Source organism: Hippopotamus amphibius, chromosome 1 (genome assembly GCF_030028045.1).
Source record: "Hippopotamus amphibius kiboko isolate mHipAmp2 chromosome 1, mHipAmp2.hap2, whole genome shotgun sequence".
Lineage (NCBI taxonomy): Eukaryota > Metazoa > Chordata > Mammalia > Artiodactyla > Hippopotamidae > Hippopotamus > Hippopotamus amphibius.
Genome location: NC_080186.1, coordinates 148,361,821 through 148,376,335, shown reverse-complemented (window position 1 = coordinate 148,376,335; position 14,515 = coordinate 148,361,821). Strand labels below are relative to the sequence as shown.

At 45.8% G+C, this 14,515-nt stretch overlaps 1 protein-coding gene across 2 annotated transcripts in view; it reads left to right on the top strand.

Annotated features, from left to right (window-relative positions):
- GALNT10 (polypeptide N-acetylgalactosaminyltransferase 10) overlaps positions 1–5,881 on the top strand; it is a 216,194-nt gene extending 210,313 nt beyond the window's left edge. For both annotated transcript variants that reach the window (XM_057730281.1, XM_057730289.1), the window contains 2 exons: positions 1,153–1,302; positions 1,802–5,881. In XM_057730281.1, the coding sequence (XP_057586264.1) occupies positions 1,153–1,302; positions 1,802–1,960 (309 nt within the window). In that variant the 3' untranslated portion in view covers positions 1,961–5,881. The remainder of the gene's footprint in view (positions 1–1,152; positions 1,303–1,801) is intronic.
- The last annotated feature ends 8,634 nt before the right edge of the window (positions 5,882–14,515 follow it).

Below are 14,515 nucleotides of genomic sequence, written 5' to 3'. Positions count from 1 at the left end.
GTATTAGAGAAATGGAAATTAAAGTTATAATCTATTAAAAAGGCTGACCATCCCAAAGGTTCCAAGGATATAGATGAATTGGAACCATGCATACACTGCTGGTGGGAGTGTGACTGTCATAACCACTTTGGAAAACAGTTTGGCAGTTTCTTGGAAAATTACGCATTGATCTATCATATGATCCAGCCATCCCTTTTCAAGAGATTTATCTAAGAGAGAAGAAATTATGTATATGTCCATACAATGGCTGGTACACACATGTTCACAGCAGCTCTATTTGAAATAACCAAAAAGTGGAAACAACCCAAGTGTCTAAGAACAGGTAAATTGAGTACCAAGCAGTGAAATACTGCTCGGCAATGACAAGGAATGAACTGTTGATAAATGCTGTTTATAACATGGATGAATCTCAGCAGAACTGTGTTGAGGGAAAGAAATCAGATGAAAAAAAAATACTGATTCCTTTTATATAAAATTCTAGAAATCGTGAGCTAATCTCTAGTAGCGGGAAACAGAGGAGTGATCGCCTAGAGACGTGGGGAGGGACAGCAGGAAGAGATTACTGAGGGTTGTGAGGGTGCTTTTGGGGGGATGGGTATCTTCGCTACCTTGATGACGGTGATGGCTTCACAGGTGTCAACTATGTCAAAACGTATCACACTGTACATGTAAATGTGTGCAATTTATCACATGCCAATTATTCTTCAATAAAGCAGCTGGGGAAAAAAAGTTTAGCAACCAAATACAATATGTGAACCTGGTTTGGATCCTGATTCAAACAGACCGACTGTGGAAAGAAATGTGTGAGGCCGTCCAAGAACACCTGAACTCAAGCTATTTGATGATGCTGAGGACTTTGTGGTAACTTTTCGTTGTCATCATGGCATTTACTGAAGTCATGACATCTGATGTGATATGATGTCCAGGATTTGCTTCAAAATAATGTGGGGGTGAGGGATATGGTGAGAGGAAAGCTGTAACAAGATTCACCGAGTTGGTAACCGTTGAAGCTAGGTCGTTGGGACAGGTGTGGTCAGTATACTTTTTTCTGGACCCCTGTGTTTAACATTTCTCATAGTCACCAAAAAAAAAAAAAAAAAAAAAGAGTCCCCTGGCTTTGCTGTCTGTGTCATGATGTGCCTGTGTGTACAGGTGTTCACCTTCACCTGGAGAGAGGACATCCGGCCTGGAGACCCCCAGCACACCAAGAAGTTCTGCTTCGACGCCGTCTCCCACACCAGCCCCGTCACCCTCTACGACTGCCACAGCATGAAGGGCAACCAGCTGTGGAAGTACCGCAAAGTAAGACAGGGTGTGGGGGGAACAGGGGAGCCTGCTTGATTTAAAAATAAAAAACATGGTGCCTCACTCTTTCTCCCCAGAGCCCCCCACTCCATGCATTTGTTCCACAAACCCACCCCCACTCTCCAGTCATCAAGAGAAAACAGAAATCCAGCTTTTTATTTGAAGTCTCTAGATTCTTAAATGTTGGCAGCTGAGTCCATTTTAAAACAAAGAAACAAACAAAAAAACACCTTGAGAACCAATGAAATTTGACTGGTGATGGGCAGTGATTAGGGCCCCGGCCCGGAAGTCATGGATGTCACTTCTGCCCGCATCCCAGCGGGCACAGCTCAGGTGTGTGGCAAGGCTAGCTGCAAGGGAGGCGGGCAGTGTCCACTGTGTGCTCCAGAGGAGAGCCAGACAGGTCTGCGAGCCCCCCTGCCTCCTTGCTGTTATTGCTGCTGCTGGTCGCTCACCTTCCCAGCACAGCCCAGCTGATAACCTGCCTGTTTTGCAGGACCAGACCTTGTACCACCCCGTCAGCGGCAGCTGTATGGACTGCAGTGAAAGTGACCACAGGATCTTCATGAACACCTGCAACCCCTCCTCTCCCACCCAGCAGTGGCTGTTTGAACACACCAACTCAACAGTCTTGGAAAAATTCAATAGCAACTGAGCCCTCATGTTCCCGTGCGGGCCTGGCAGGGTCCTCTCCACCACTCACTGCAGCCTCCCTCTCCCACAGGAGGCAGGGCTTCCGAGGGCCCCATTATGTCAAAGGTGCTGGCCAGCCAGGTCGGGGCAGAGGGGGCTCTTGAAGCTGGGCCTGGTGTCTGCCTGGCCCCTCAGGCCCTGAGTGGTGGAGGCGGGATGGAGGACAGACCCCACAAGAGGCCCCACTCAAGAGCAAAGCCCGCTGCACCCCTGGCTGCATCATGGAAATGCGGGAGAGCCTTTTCAACTTTGTCACCGCGTTCCCTTGAGCATTATGCGGGAGAAATGCCAGGGCAGGCTTAGGCCACCCTATAATGAGTCCTCCAAGGCTGCCTAATCTTCAGGTGGCTCGTATGTGATGGTCCCGGAGAGAGAGAGGCAAATTCTGTCTGTAGGAGGCAGCTTTTAGCACCAGTGCCACCCCTCGGTAGCAGAAGGAAAAAAGTCTTTCTCGGGACCACTGGTTTCAGCTTTTGAATTTTTGCCTGGCTTGGGGTAACTGCAGTTACTGCGCAGCATCTGTTCTCTGTCACAGCCCCAGGAGATGCAATCAAAAACCGTGCCTCGGGCCCTCCGCGTGTTCAGTACTGACCACTGGCCAATTGCCAGGCCTGGGGGCAGAAGTGCCACCCACAGATATTCCCTTGCAGCCATGGACTGACGGGGTGTCTCCCCTTGCTCTCGGGGTACTTGAAATGCCCATTTTAGTACTCTGCAGGCACAGGGACAGCCCAGTCACCAGCTTTTCAAGACCGTGTTTCCGAAGGCCTTGGGCCTGTGGCACAGGCCTAGTGGAAGACCTCCAAATGAGACGTTCTGGCTGAATTTCCGTCATCAGTGCTTCCATCTCTCTCTCTCTCTCTCTCTCTCTCTCTCTCTCTCTCTCTCTCTGGCAATTGCTTGCCTCAGGAGAGGAACCGAGGTGTGATGTGCTCACCTCACAAAGTCCAGAGGCCTCTGGGGTGGACCGTGGCCATGACACCTAGCCTCCGACTCGCCGTGGTTCTGGTTCTCATATGGAATTCTAGAATTTCTAAAGAACTCCGTCCTTTGATCACAAACTAGAGCGCCACGTAGGGTTCTGGTACTCTGGCACCCAATGTGGGCTTGTAGGATGCTGTGATTAAAGGAGGCAGCCAGCAGCCTGGAGACGATCTGTGAAAGCCAGGGTTGGGGACACTGGGGGAGGGGGCAGGGGACCCACGTCCGTCACCTCCTACCGGAGGCCTTGGTGTGACACAGTCCTCAGCCCAGACCTGAAGCCCTCCACCTCCCACCATGGTCGCAGCTGCAATGGAGAACAGACCCCAGTGTCCCACGGACAGGCGTGCACCCAGCTCCATGCCAGTCCTCTGTGTTTACCCTTTGCTTTGTTAATTATATGTCAGACTCCCAGAGGGCTCCCAAACTCACAGGAAGTGTTTCTGTAACCAGACTGCCACCCACTGTTGCAGAAATGGAGATCGCAGTCTACAGCCCATGACTTCCGCCAGCTAGCCCAGGAAGTCCTTGACATCAGTATTCCAATTAGAGTTGAGCCTCTCAGTTGTGTTATTTACCAATGAAATAACTGAGACATAAATCTGGGAGCAGAGCCACAAATCTGCCTTTGAGATGCTGGCTGATCTCAAGGCATCAATTGTCTGGGGAGGGAAGTAAACACTCCCAGCCACTACCACCTTGATTAAGCGTATAGTGGGCAAAGTGTCACTCCCACTCTGCCTCAGCACAAGCCCTGCTCCGGCCACCTGTCTGCAGGAGAGGCAGCTCCATGCTTACAAAGCTTGCCTGTCGATCCCTGGTGTCTTTTCCAAATGAGTGCTCTATCTTTAGAAGTGGCCCTCTGTAGGAAGGAGTCAAAAGATGAGGCCCCTTCCAGAATCTAGGATAACAAGAGTGTTGCAGTTTGGGAGGACTGAGTTAGGATCCATCATCAGACAGTAATGCAGCATTATTCAAATAAAAACTGTGCCTTTTAAAAAGAAAAAAATGCAAATGTACAGCCAATCCCTAAACTTGAATCATTTCCTAGTGCCTTGCTAGACATAAAGGGGCAGGGTTGGGGGGAGGGGAAACATTTTTGGCGGTGTGTGCAGTTCCTGTTGGATGAGTGTGTTTCTTATTGTCTAATTTCAAGCAGGAGACGTTGGGCCTAGAGCAGGATCTGAGACAGCAATGCTCCCCAAGGGCCAGAGGCCAGAAGTTACTTGATTTAGTGTGAGTAACACTGCAAATTTATAGGGAAGGGCCTCAGCAGCCCCCCGGAGAGGGGGGGGGCTATTTGGAAGCCACACCTGCAACACCCCCATCCCACCCCCATCCCACCCCCAGGTGGAGTGCGGAGCACTGGCTAGATTTCCAAATGGTCCCACTCCAAGCAGGTGACCGTGTTCTCGGCAAGACCAAAACGAGTGTGGAAAGCAGGAGCAGCTGCGAGCAGTCCTCAGCCATCCTCTTTTTTCTGTCCTTTGGTTATCCTTTTGAGTCTGCTTTTGCACCCTCAACAAGGGATGGGCAGGTCCTCTGAGCTCTCTGGCATTTGTAATCGCCGAGCCCACACCTGTAGGTGCCAAGACTTGACGTAGCCTGTAATCAGGGAAAGGAAGGAGAGAGGCTCATTCATTAGCTGATCACACACACTAGCCACTCGCTGTTCCGTCGTCTCTTTGGAAAACCGCCTGTCTCAGGGATCCAGGTTCCTGCCCCACCCCGGCTGATGCGTAGTCAAACAGCCAAGAGCCTCTGGAGGTGCTGTCAGCCGGGTAACGGGGGAGAATGTGGACCCCTTTTCCTCTAAAGCCTTTCCTCTGGACATGAGGCCACAGAACAGGGTGTGGCTAGAAAGTATCATGCCTGTGTGGTCCGCCAGCAGCCTTTCTGAAGGGGGGACTCCAGAAACATTTCAGAATGCAAAGAGCATCTTCGTTGTCAGTACAAGGCCTTGGAGGAGGTGGGTAAGTGTGCAGGCACGTGTGTGAAAAGCCATTCCACCTTGTGCCTCCAGTTGGAGCTTTCAACTTTTAAAACAGTCCAGGAGCTATCATTTCCTCACTTGTGAAAGAAATAGCTCAGAGGCAGACGTGAGTACATCCTCAGAAGAGATCTGATGGGGGGTGGCTACAACCTTGGGACCTGTGTAGAAAGAGCGGTTCTTGTTGGAGATGTAGCGTGTGAATTCCCAAAGTCCACGTTATATCTGCCACCTGTTGAATTTCTTTTTCTCCTTAAGAAATAGATGATGTCCTTGAAGATGGCTCCCTATTTTTTTCTGTGTCTCTATTTTTCTAGTCTCTGAAGTTTCAAAAGAGTGGTGAAGCACTTTACAGTAGTAACTGAGAAGTCTGGACTCCTTGTTTCAGGGATCCCTTGTTTGCACAGATTGGGTGATCTTTTGTAATTCTTAGAAGGCAATGTGTTTTTAATTAAGTTTTCTGAAGATTTCTAAGTGTGGGAGAAGGGCAGAGAGTGGGTCCTGTTCTGGAATTCTTTTCTGCTTTCAACTGATGCTTTTTGTGAAAATCCAAGTAATATTTTACTTCAAACTTGATCTTGAGCCAAGGCCCGGTGTCACCTCTGGGGTGGGAGTTGGACCTACCTTCCAAGCAACAAGGTCCTCTTAACATCCGCTCCCAAAATGGCTTTGATTCAGCCATGCCAGCCAACAGGGCCGGGGTCCTGCTCTGTTGCAGGCTTGAAGGCGGATCCAAAAGAGATTACAAGCAGGGAATATTTGACAAGTCAGACCTGGGATTCCATAGAGAAACCTCGAGAACACCAACCTCTCATCTCCTGCCTGGAAAAGTGAGCCTTTGTGAAGACCTGACTTATCATGTACAACTGTGATTGTGACTGTTGTTGAGTAAACCTCCAGACTTTTCTCTAACGTGGTCTCTGGCTAATTCCTTGTCCTGCGCCATTCTCCAGTCCATCATTCCCCATGTATTCATCGAGCACCCACTCAGTGCCCTGGGCCTCTGTTGGGTCCTGAATAAATTCCCAACAGCCATCGTTTTAGGGAGGAAGGCAGACCTCAAACAAATAACCACGATGGTTTCAGACATGAATAGCCTATGAAGGATATAAAACAAGGTATTTTGGAGGCTGGGCTGGGGATCAACCTGAGGTAGGATAGTCAGGGAATGCCTCCATGAGAGCTGGATGACATGAGAAGGGAGTATGAACCAGGAGGCAGTTGGAGGAGGAGCATTCCGGGCAAAGGGAACAGCCAGTGCAAAGGCCCTGAGGCAGGAAGGAGGTCCTGTGTTGGAGGCACAGAAGGAGGTGAGCTCATAGACTTAGATGGGGTAGCCCACAAAGGGTCTTGCAGACTACACTCAAGAGTGGAGGACTTCAGTGATAATAGGAAGCAAGCTTAGCTCTTTTCTTATGCTCACCCATGAGCCACAAGTCCCTGCTTACCAAAGCATTGTGATGCTTCTGAGTATTTGATAATGTAATACCATGTACTGGAAAAAACACTGGTTGGCCCGGCTCTGCAACAGACTCGGTGAGATCTTGTGCACATCCTGCCTCCTAGCTAGGTCCCAGTTTTACACAGTGAAATGTTTTTTGATGATGCTTCCTGCTCCACCTGTGCTCTTAGGATTGGTTCTTGGGGTGGGGCTGCATGAGACCATGAACAAAAAGCTACCCTGGTGCGGTCGTTCAGGGTCCACTAGAGGGCGCTGTGGACCGTGGCTTGGAGTAAGCTGATTAACAGGGAGATCTGATCACTGGCCACTGCAGCAGATTTGAGCCCTGGATCAGGATAGTAATAGTCTTTTTGTAACTTGTGGGGTTTCTTGTTTTGAAAAATCTTTTACCATTCGTGAATTCTAAATGTTTTAATGGGTTCTTTAAAAAGGTCTTACTAGGAAATAAAGGGAGGGAAGAACATTCCAGGTGTGGAGGCAGCAGGGGCAAAGACCCTGTGGCAGGAGAGTGACAGGTATGAAGGTGAGCGAGGCTGGAGAAGAGAAGGAGAGAGAGAGGAGAGGGGAAGGAGGGGGCAGACCGGGCCAGACCCCGCGGGGCCTTGCAGGCCGTGCTACAGCATCTCTAATCTTTATTTTAAAAGCAGCAGGCACCATTGAAGGGTTTGGGGCAGAGTGAGAGTGTCAGTTGTGCCTTTGCCTGACGTCTAGAGCCAGGAATGAGTTGCTCAAGATGCTGGGTGCATGTGAGGCACCTGGAGCCTGCAGAGTGAGAAACAGATCCAGGGCAGCTGGCCCTCAGGTGCCTCCTCAAAGTCACAAAGAGCTGGGGGACGGGGATCACATTTCTCATCCATTTTAGCTCCTCATCCTCCCAAGCCTGCAAGCCAGAGGAGAGTCCCAGGTAAATAAAGCGCTTAGCCGGACGCACAGGGGGAGCTCTTCTGTGTTGTGGCCATCCTTATTGGGAAACAGATTCAGAGAATTTGGCAACTTGCTCAAACGTTTGCATTCTCCTTTTCTCGCTGTGTGGTTGGGGTTGGGGCTTTGGGGCTCCTGGCACTTAGTAGGGTCTCAATAAGTATTTGATGAATGGAAAAATGGATGGATAATCTAGTTTCAGATTACACTTCAGGCCTTTTTCCTCCACTCACAGCTCAGAGACCCTCGAGTGAGTTCTGTGTTTGTCTATGCTGTGTACCCTTGAGAAAGTCCCTTCCCCTCCCTGGGCCTCAGATTCTCCTTACAACCATGAGAAGGGGAGCCAATTAGATCATGGTCAGCCTGGAGTCTTCTAGTTCTACAAATCTTGTATCTAGTGTTTTGCAATGGCCCGGATCTTATTAAGGATCTATTTTCCAAGTTCACCTAGGTGACGGGAGTGGGATTCCCACCCCCCACCCCTGCTTCCTGGTTCTATTATTTGTGTCTCCCACCCTCGGGCTTCTGGGCTTCTGGTGAAGTGGGTCCAGGACTCAGCATCCAAAGCTTCCTTCCTGCAGCTGCTCACAGCTCTGCCAGTCTCTGGCCTCAGGCAGCTGGCTCCTCTTTTGTTCACCCTCAACGCCTGGGCTGCCCGGCTTGGCAATACCTGGCGTCCTGGATGGTGCTCAAGGCAGCCCGCAGCGCTTGCCTTCAAGTCTGACTTGATTTGGGGTTGGCAGGGTGACAGCCCTGGGCACACGTCACACCCACTCTCACTCACACATACAACGCCATGGAAACAAAAGAACACACGGTGAGCCCTCAGAAAAAGCAGGTTTCTTAGCAACTTTACAGCCTTTGTTCATGAGCTACTTGGAATGGAAGCAGTGTCTGATCTCTTGCCAGCTCCTGCCTGGGGATGGGGAGAAGGGGATGGCAGGTCTGCTTTTGCTGGATCTGAGAGCTCAGCTTCCCCACCATTGGCCTATCCGTCAGCCCAGGAGGCAGAGGCCAAACTTCCAGATTTGTCCACGTTCTAGGAAAAGTCCTTGCTACATTTTCTTCACAGATACAGCTGCAGAATTCAATCAACAAACACATACTGAAACGTGTACTGTGGGCTTGTAGTGGTCCATGCTCTGTGCCCAGAGTGGTTGATCCCAGCTCTGTCCTCGGCCCTGGAAAGACAGAGGTGAATAAGGGACCACCTGCAACCTCTAGAGCCTAGGGATGAGAACAAACAAGGACCTGGACAGGTGAGAATAACTTGATTCCCTACAGGTTGCAGCTTGTACTACTTTACAGCTTGCAGCTTTACTCGAGGGCTTTAGAATAAAACCCAAATTTCTAAGCCAGGCCCGAAAGGTCCTTTGAAGCGGGCTCCTGCCTGCTTCTTCGTCACCTCCCAACAGGGCTTAGGTGCCCACACAGGCCAAGGCTTTCCCACCTCCAGACCCCACTGATCCCTCTGCTTGGAATGTTCTCCACATGCTCTGCAGCTTCTTTTCACCCTTTGGGTCTAAGCTCAACTGTCAGCTCACCCAAGAGGCTTCTCTGTCAAGAACAGACGCACACACATCATTCACTCGTTCTCAGCACCTCTGTAGCCCCCTTCTCACGCTTATCCTGATAACACAGTCCGCTCTCGTGATTCACAGCAGTTTCGTTCTATAAAGTCACCGCAGACACCAAATGAGCGAATACAGAAGCATCACTTAGGGGAAGCACAGGGTTAGGTTCCTGCCAGCCTCTGGTCACCACATTTTCATCAAGCCATCAATACATAACCTTGTGTTATGCGCATTTCTGTTTAAAGACACCTCATTTCATACAGATCATTAATTCATTCACGTTGAACTCACAGCCAACAACACTATAACTCATGCCTCAATGAAACATATCTAACATACATCTTTTCTCCATCAGGCACGTCCCAGCCTTCTGTGCTTAGGAACGCTAGACAGCACTTCAGCACTGTGCTTATAGGGCATTTTAAACCAAACTCATCAACTAAAGCACAAAAATGTCAAAAGTGTGGCACAGAATAAGATGGCAAGAAGGACTCTTGTTTACAGTATGAGAGTTGCTGGGAACACGTGTGTGGGGTGATTCCAATTTTTCTCCACTCTATACATGCACACGTCCACAAGGGACCTCAAAAGTACAGCAAGTATTAGCTTTTTTTTTAACATAAGGAGCTATTGCATTTATTTGTTTGTTTGTTTATTTATTTATTGGCTGCATTGGGTCCTCGTTGCTGCCGGCGCGCTTTGTCTAGTTGCGGCGAGCGGGGGCTACTCTTCATTGTGGTACTCAGGCTTCTCAGTGCAGTGGCTTCTCTTATTGTGGAGCACGGGCTCTAGGTGTGTGGGCTTCAGTAGTTGAGGCGCATGGGCTCAGTAGTTGTGGCACACGGGCTTAGTTGCTCCACAGCATGTGGAATCTTCCCAGGACAGGGATTGAACCTGTGTCCCCTGCGTTGGCAGGCAGATTCTCAACCACTGTGCCACCAGGGAAGTCCAAGTATCAGTTTTGAGGTTAAAAGTACATTTTTAGTGAGTAGGTGAATTTTCAAACAGGAAATTAGTGAATGAGGATTATTTTAATTATTAATTATTTTATTCCTTCGTTCAGGTGTTTAATGTCTTTCTCCTCCACTGGACTTCATGAGGGTAAGGCTCCTTCTGTACCGTTCACCGTTTTATCCCCAGCTCTTAGCAGAACTGATTCAGATTGGGAAATTGTTGAGTTACTGATGAACCAAATACCTACCTCTGGAATTTTAGTTTTTGTGAGATTTATTAATACTCATTATTTATGTCACCATTAGTTGCATATTTAGTGAAGGCCAGAATAAAACATCTTTCCAGGGCTTTTTCCTGACCACACTCACAGACGATTGATATGCAAATCAAGAGTTGATTTTTTTCTGTGGGTATTACAGCTTTCCAGTGAGCCAAATAATTATGTGCAGTCTCCTAGTCTCCACTGAATTATTCCTTAGACGCTTGCTTGCTGCCCTAGCATTAAGGAAAGAAGTGGAGAGGGCTAAGGGAACGTTTGCCTTCCCCATGACAAAGTATACACAGGCCCCTACCTCCATACATAAATTCATTTCTGAAAATGTGACTAATGTCAAAAGTCAAACAACAAATATATTCTGTCAACAGAACACAGCTGTTCCTAGGTAATAAAACATGGTATAACACTTCCAATTACACCTGCATTTTTGGACACAATCTTTGATGATGTGTACCCAGTTTCGGCTAATAGATCTTCAATTTGATTGTTTTCCTTCACAAATCAAAAAACAGGCTTAAGAACATCCAGTGGAGGCTGAAGATTCATTCCTTTCAACAAATCTAATTATGTCATTTTTTTTCCAGTTTTAAGTCACTAAAATGTTTTTTTATTTTTATTAGAGTATACTTGATTTACAATGTTGTGTTAGTTTCTGCTGCACAGCAAAGTGAATCAGTTACACATATACATATATCCACTCTTTTTTTTAGATTCTCTTCCCTTATAGGTTATTATAAAATATTGAGTAGAGTTCCCTGTGTTATACAGTAGGTCCTTGCTGGTTATCTATTTTATATGTAGTGGTGTGTATATGTCAATCCCAATCTCCTAATTCATCTCTCCCCCCATCCCCCCAGCCCAGTAACCATAAGTTTGTTTTCTACATCTGTGACTCTCTCTTTTGTAAATATGTTCATTTGTACCATTTTCTTTAGATTCCACATCTAAAATAAATAATTAGATTTTAATTATTTCTATCTTTATGTCAAGTATAAAGAGTTAATGATACATATACTCTTTTCTAAACAGCCTTATTGAGCTGTACTTCACCCATTTAAAGTGTATAATTCAATGTTCTTAGTATATTCACAAGGTTTTGCAGCCATCACCACTTCCTAACTCCAGAACACTTTTGTCCCCCTAGAAAGAAGCCCTGTACCCATTCATTCAGCCACTCCCCACCCCAGCCCCCCAACCCAAGTTCTTCAGCCATTGGCAAACCAGTAATCCTACTGTCTCTATGGATTTACCTTTTCTGGACTTTTCACATAAATAGAATCATAAAATATGTGACCTTTTGTGCTTGTTTTTCACTTAGCATGATGTTTTCAAGGTTTATCCATATGGTAGCATGTATCAGTACTTGGTTTTCTTAATAGATGAATAATATTCCATTGTCTGGATAGACCACATTTTGTTTATCCATTCACCAGTTGATAGATATTTGGATTGTTTCCACATTTTTGGCTATTGCGAATAATGCTGCTGTGAACATTCATGTGCAGGTTTTTGGGTAGATGAATGCTTTCATTTCTCGGGTAGATACCCAAAAGTGGGATTGCTAGGTCATATGGTAATTCTATGTTTAACATTGGAGGAACTACCAAACTGTTTTTCTACAATGGCATCACCATTTTGCATTCCAACCAGCAATAGATGCAGATTTCAACTTCTTCAGATCCTCAGCAACACTTGCTGTTGTCTGTCTTAACTGTAGCCATCCTGGTAGGTGTGAAGTAATATCTCATTGTGGTTTTCATTTACATTTCCTTAATAATTAGTGATGTCGAGTATCTTTTCATGTGCTTATTGGCCATTTGTACACCTTCTTTGGAGAAATGTCTATTCAACCCTTTACGCACTTTTTAATTGACTTGTCTTTTCATTATTGACTTTAAGAGTTCTTTATATATTCTGCATATATCACTTATCAGATATATGATTGCACACATTTTCTCCCATTCTGTGGATTGTTGCTCTCATTTGCTTGACATCCACACCACATTGCTAGTGTTGGTACTTTCATTTTTCCATTCATATAATTTATGAGATTAAGATGCAATAAAATAATCAAGTACTTTGCCAATCATTGCTGGGCAGGTGGATATGGAGACCGCCCATGCGGAAACTGAACAGTTGGCAGATAAGCAGTGCTACCCTGCCATCTTGTCCTTTGATGTCTCTTTCCTTAACATGCAGAAACCTGAACTCAATGGGAAGCTTAGAGGTGTCAGCATGTAACATATGAATAATAACTACCACTTACTGAGCACGTACTATGTGCAAGGCATTGTGCTAACTACTTTACATTTATCACACGTGATCTTCACAAAAGCCCTGTTACGAGAAGTACTATTATCATCTCATTTTATAGATGAAGAAAATTGAGGCTCTTATAGTTTAAGTTGTCAATGGTTCTACAGCTAGTAAAGTGGCAGAGCTGGGATTCAAACCAAGTATTTCTGAGTAGGGAGCCCTTGCTCTTATCCACAATGCCAAGAGCTGCTATACCTGTCAAGTGCCAGGCCACAGACCAGGGCCAGAGCCAGAGAAAGCTTTTATAGGTCCTCCATGGAATGAGGAAAACAAATTTATTCCATTTAGATGACTGTCCTTTACTTTGAGATTTTTGCTACTTTTTTGGTATTCTATATTGCCTACTAACTGTACCAAAAGATGGTATTTTTTTTCTTACTATCATTATAAAAGAAATATAATCACATGGTAAAATATTCAAATAGGAAAAAGGGTTATTAACTTCAAATTCTTTCTACCTTTCCTACCTTGACCTCCAGTCTCGACCACAGAGGCAACCACAATTACTAGTTTCTTGTGTATCCTTCATATATATGTGTATGTATATGTATATAAAATTTTTTGAAATACAAATGGAACTTATACTCCACATAGTGCTTTGTAGCTTTTTTATTTGATAAATATCTTGATATAGTTGAATATATTTAATTTATTGAAAAAATGTTGACTGAGTCCCTACTCTGGTAGCCACCAGAATTGGAGAATTAATGTTATAGACACTGGAGCTACAGCAACAAATTATACAGAAGTGGTTCCTGCCTTTACAGAGCTTATGTTCTAATGGGAGAGATCGTCACACAACAAAAATAAGACAATTGCACATTGTGATGAATGATAATAAGAAAAGACACCGAACAGAGAATAGTGATGGGCCGGGGGAAACCAGCTGCTCTTAATCAGGGTAGACTCTCCAGGCAGGTGACATTTAAAAGTAAGACTTGAAGGATGGAGCCAGCCATAGAGGAGAAGGTGGAACAGCATTCCAGACAGAGGGAACTTCCAATGCAAAGACCTCGAGGTAGGAAGGAGCTTGGCTTATTTGAGGAGCTTAAGGAAGAATAACAGAGCTGAGGCATGGGAAGCAGAGCAAAGAGATGGCAGGGGGCAGTGTCAGAATGTACTGGGAAGCTGGTGAGGGGCCTTAAGGAGGGTGTGGCATGGTCTAGTTTGTGTAGATGCTCCCTAGAGAACGAGTGACTTGGGGACCACCTCAGAGGCGAGTGAAACACTTCAGGCAAAAGATGATGGTGGGCTGGGCTGGCTGCAGAAAATGAAGCAAAGGAGACAGATTCTAAGTATCTATTGGAAGTATTGATAGGACAAAGTGACTTGATGATGGGTTGGCTTGGAGCCGGGTGAGAGGCAGGGAAAGTCAAGGGTGGTGCAGGTTTCAGTTTATGGATTTAGGTGTCAGAGAAGGTTAACTTGAACATCGTGGTTTGCATTGCCTCTGAAGCATTGTTATCTGGAGTTCAGAGGAGAGGTCTCAGCCAGAACTATAATGCTGGGGGTTATCCACCTGCAGTTTTAAATATCTGGGGGTAGGTTTGGGTATGAAAAAGAATGTTATAGTTACTGACTCAGGTTGCCCATTTAAAAACCGAGCTTTAAGTTCAACTTATGAATACTGTTACTCCATTGTAAGTCTAGTAATTTTTCATATAAAGATAAGAACAATCACTTTCACTTGTTCTGATTACTATTAAATTAATTCTTAAGTTTAGTAGATTCAGTCCTCCTTAAACATTTAACAGACATACAGCCTTAATTAATCAAATTGCCTTAGACATGTCAGACTACAATTACAAATTTAATATGCCTGATTTTCTCAAACACTTTAAATGCCCAACAGGGCAGACTTACAAATCTAAAAAGCCAGATCTTTCTAAGCACTTAAGCAAATGTTGTAAATTAATTACTTAAACTTATAAATGTAGCAAGTCAGATTCTCTGGGCCATTTCAAGAATCTTAAATCCTACACAAAGCAGAACAAGATCACAGAAGCATCTCTCCTGTATTCACTCCTTCAATATCTAAATAT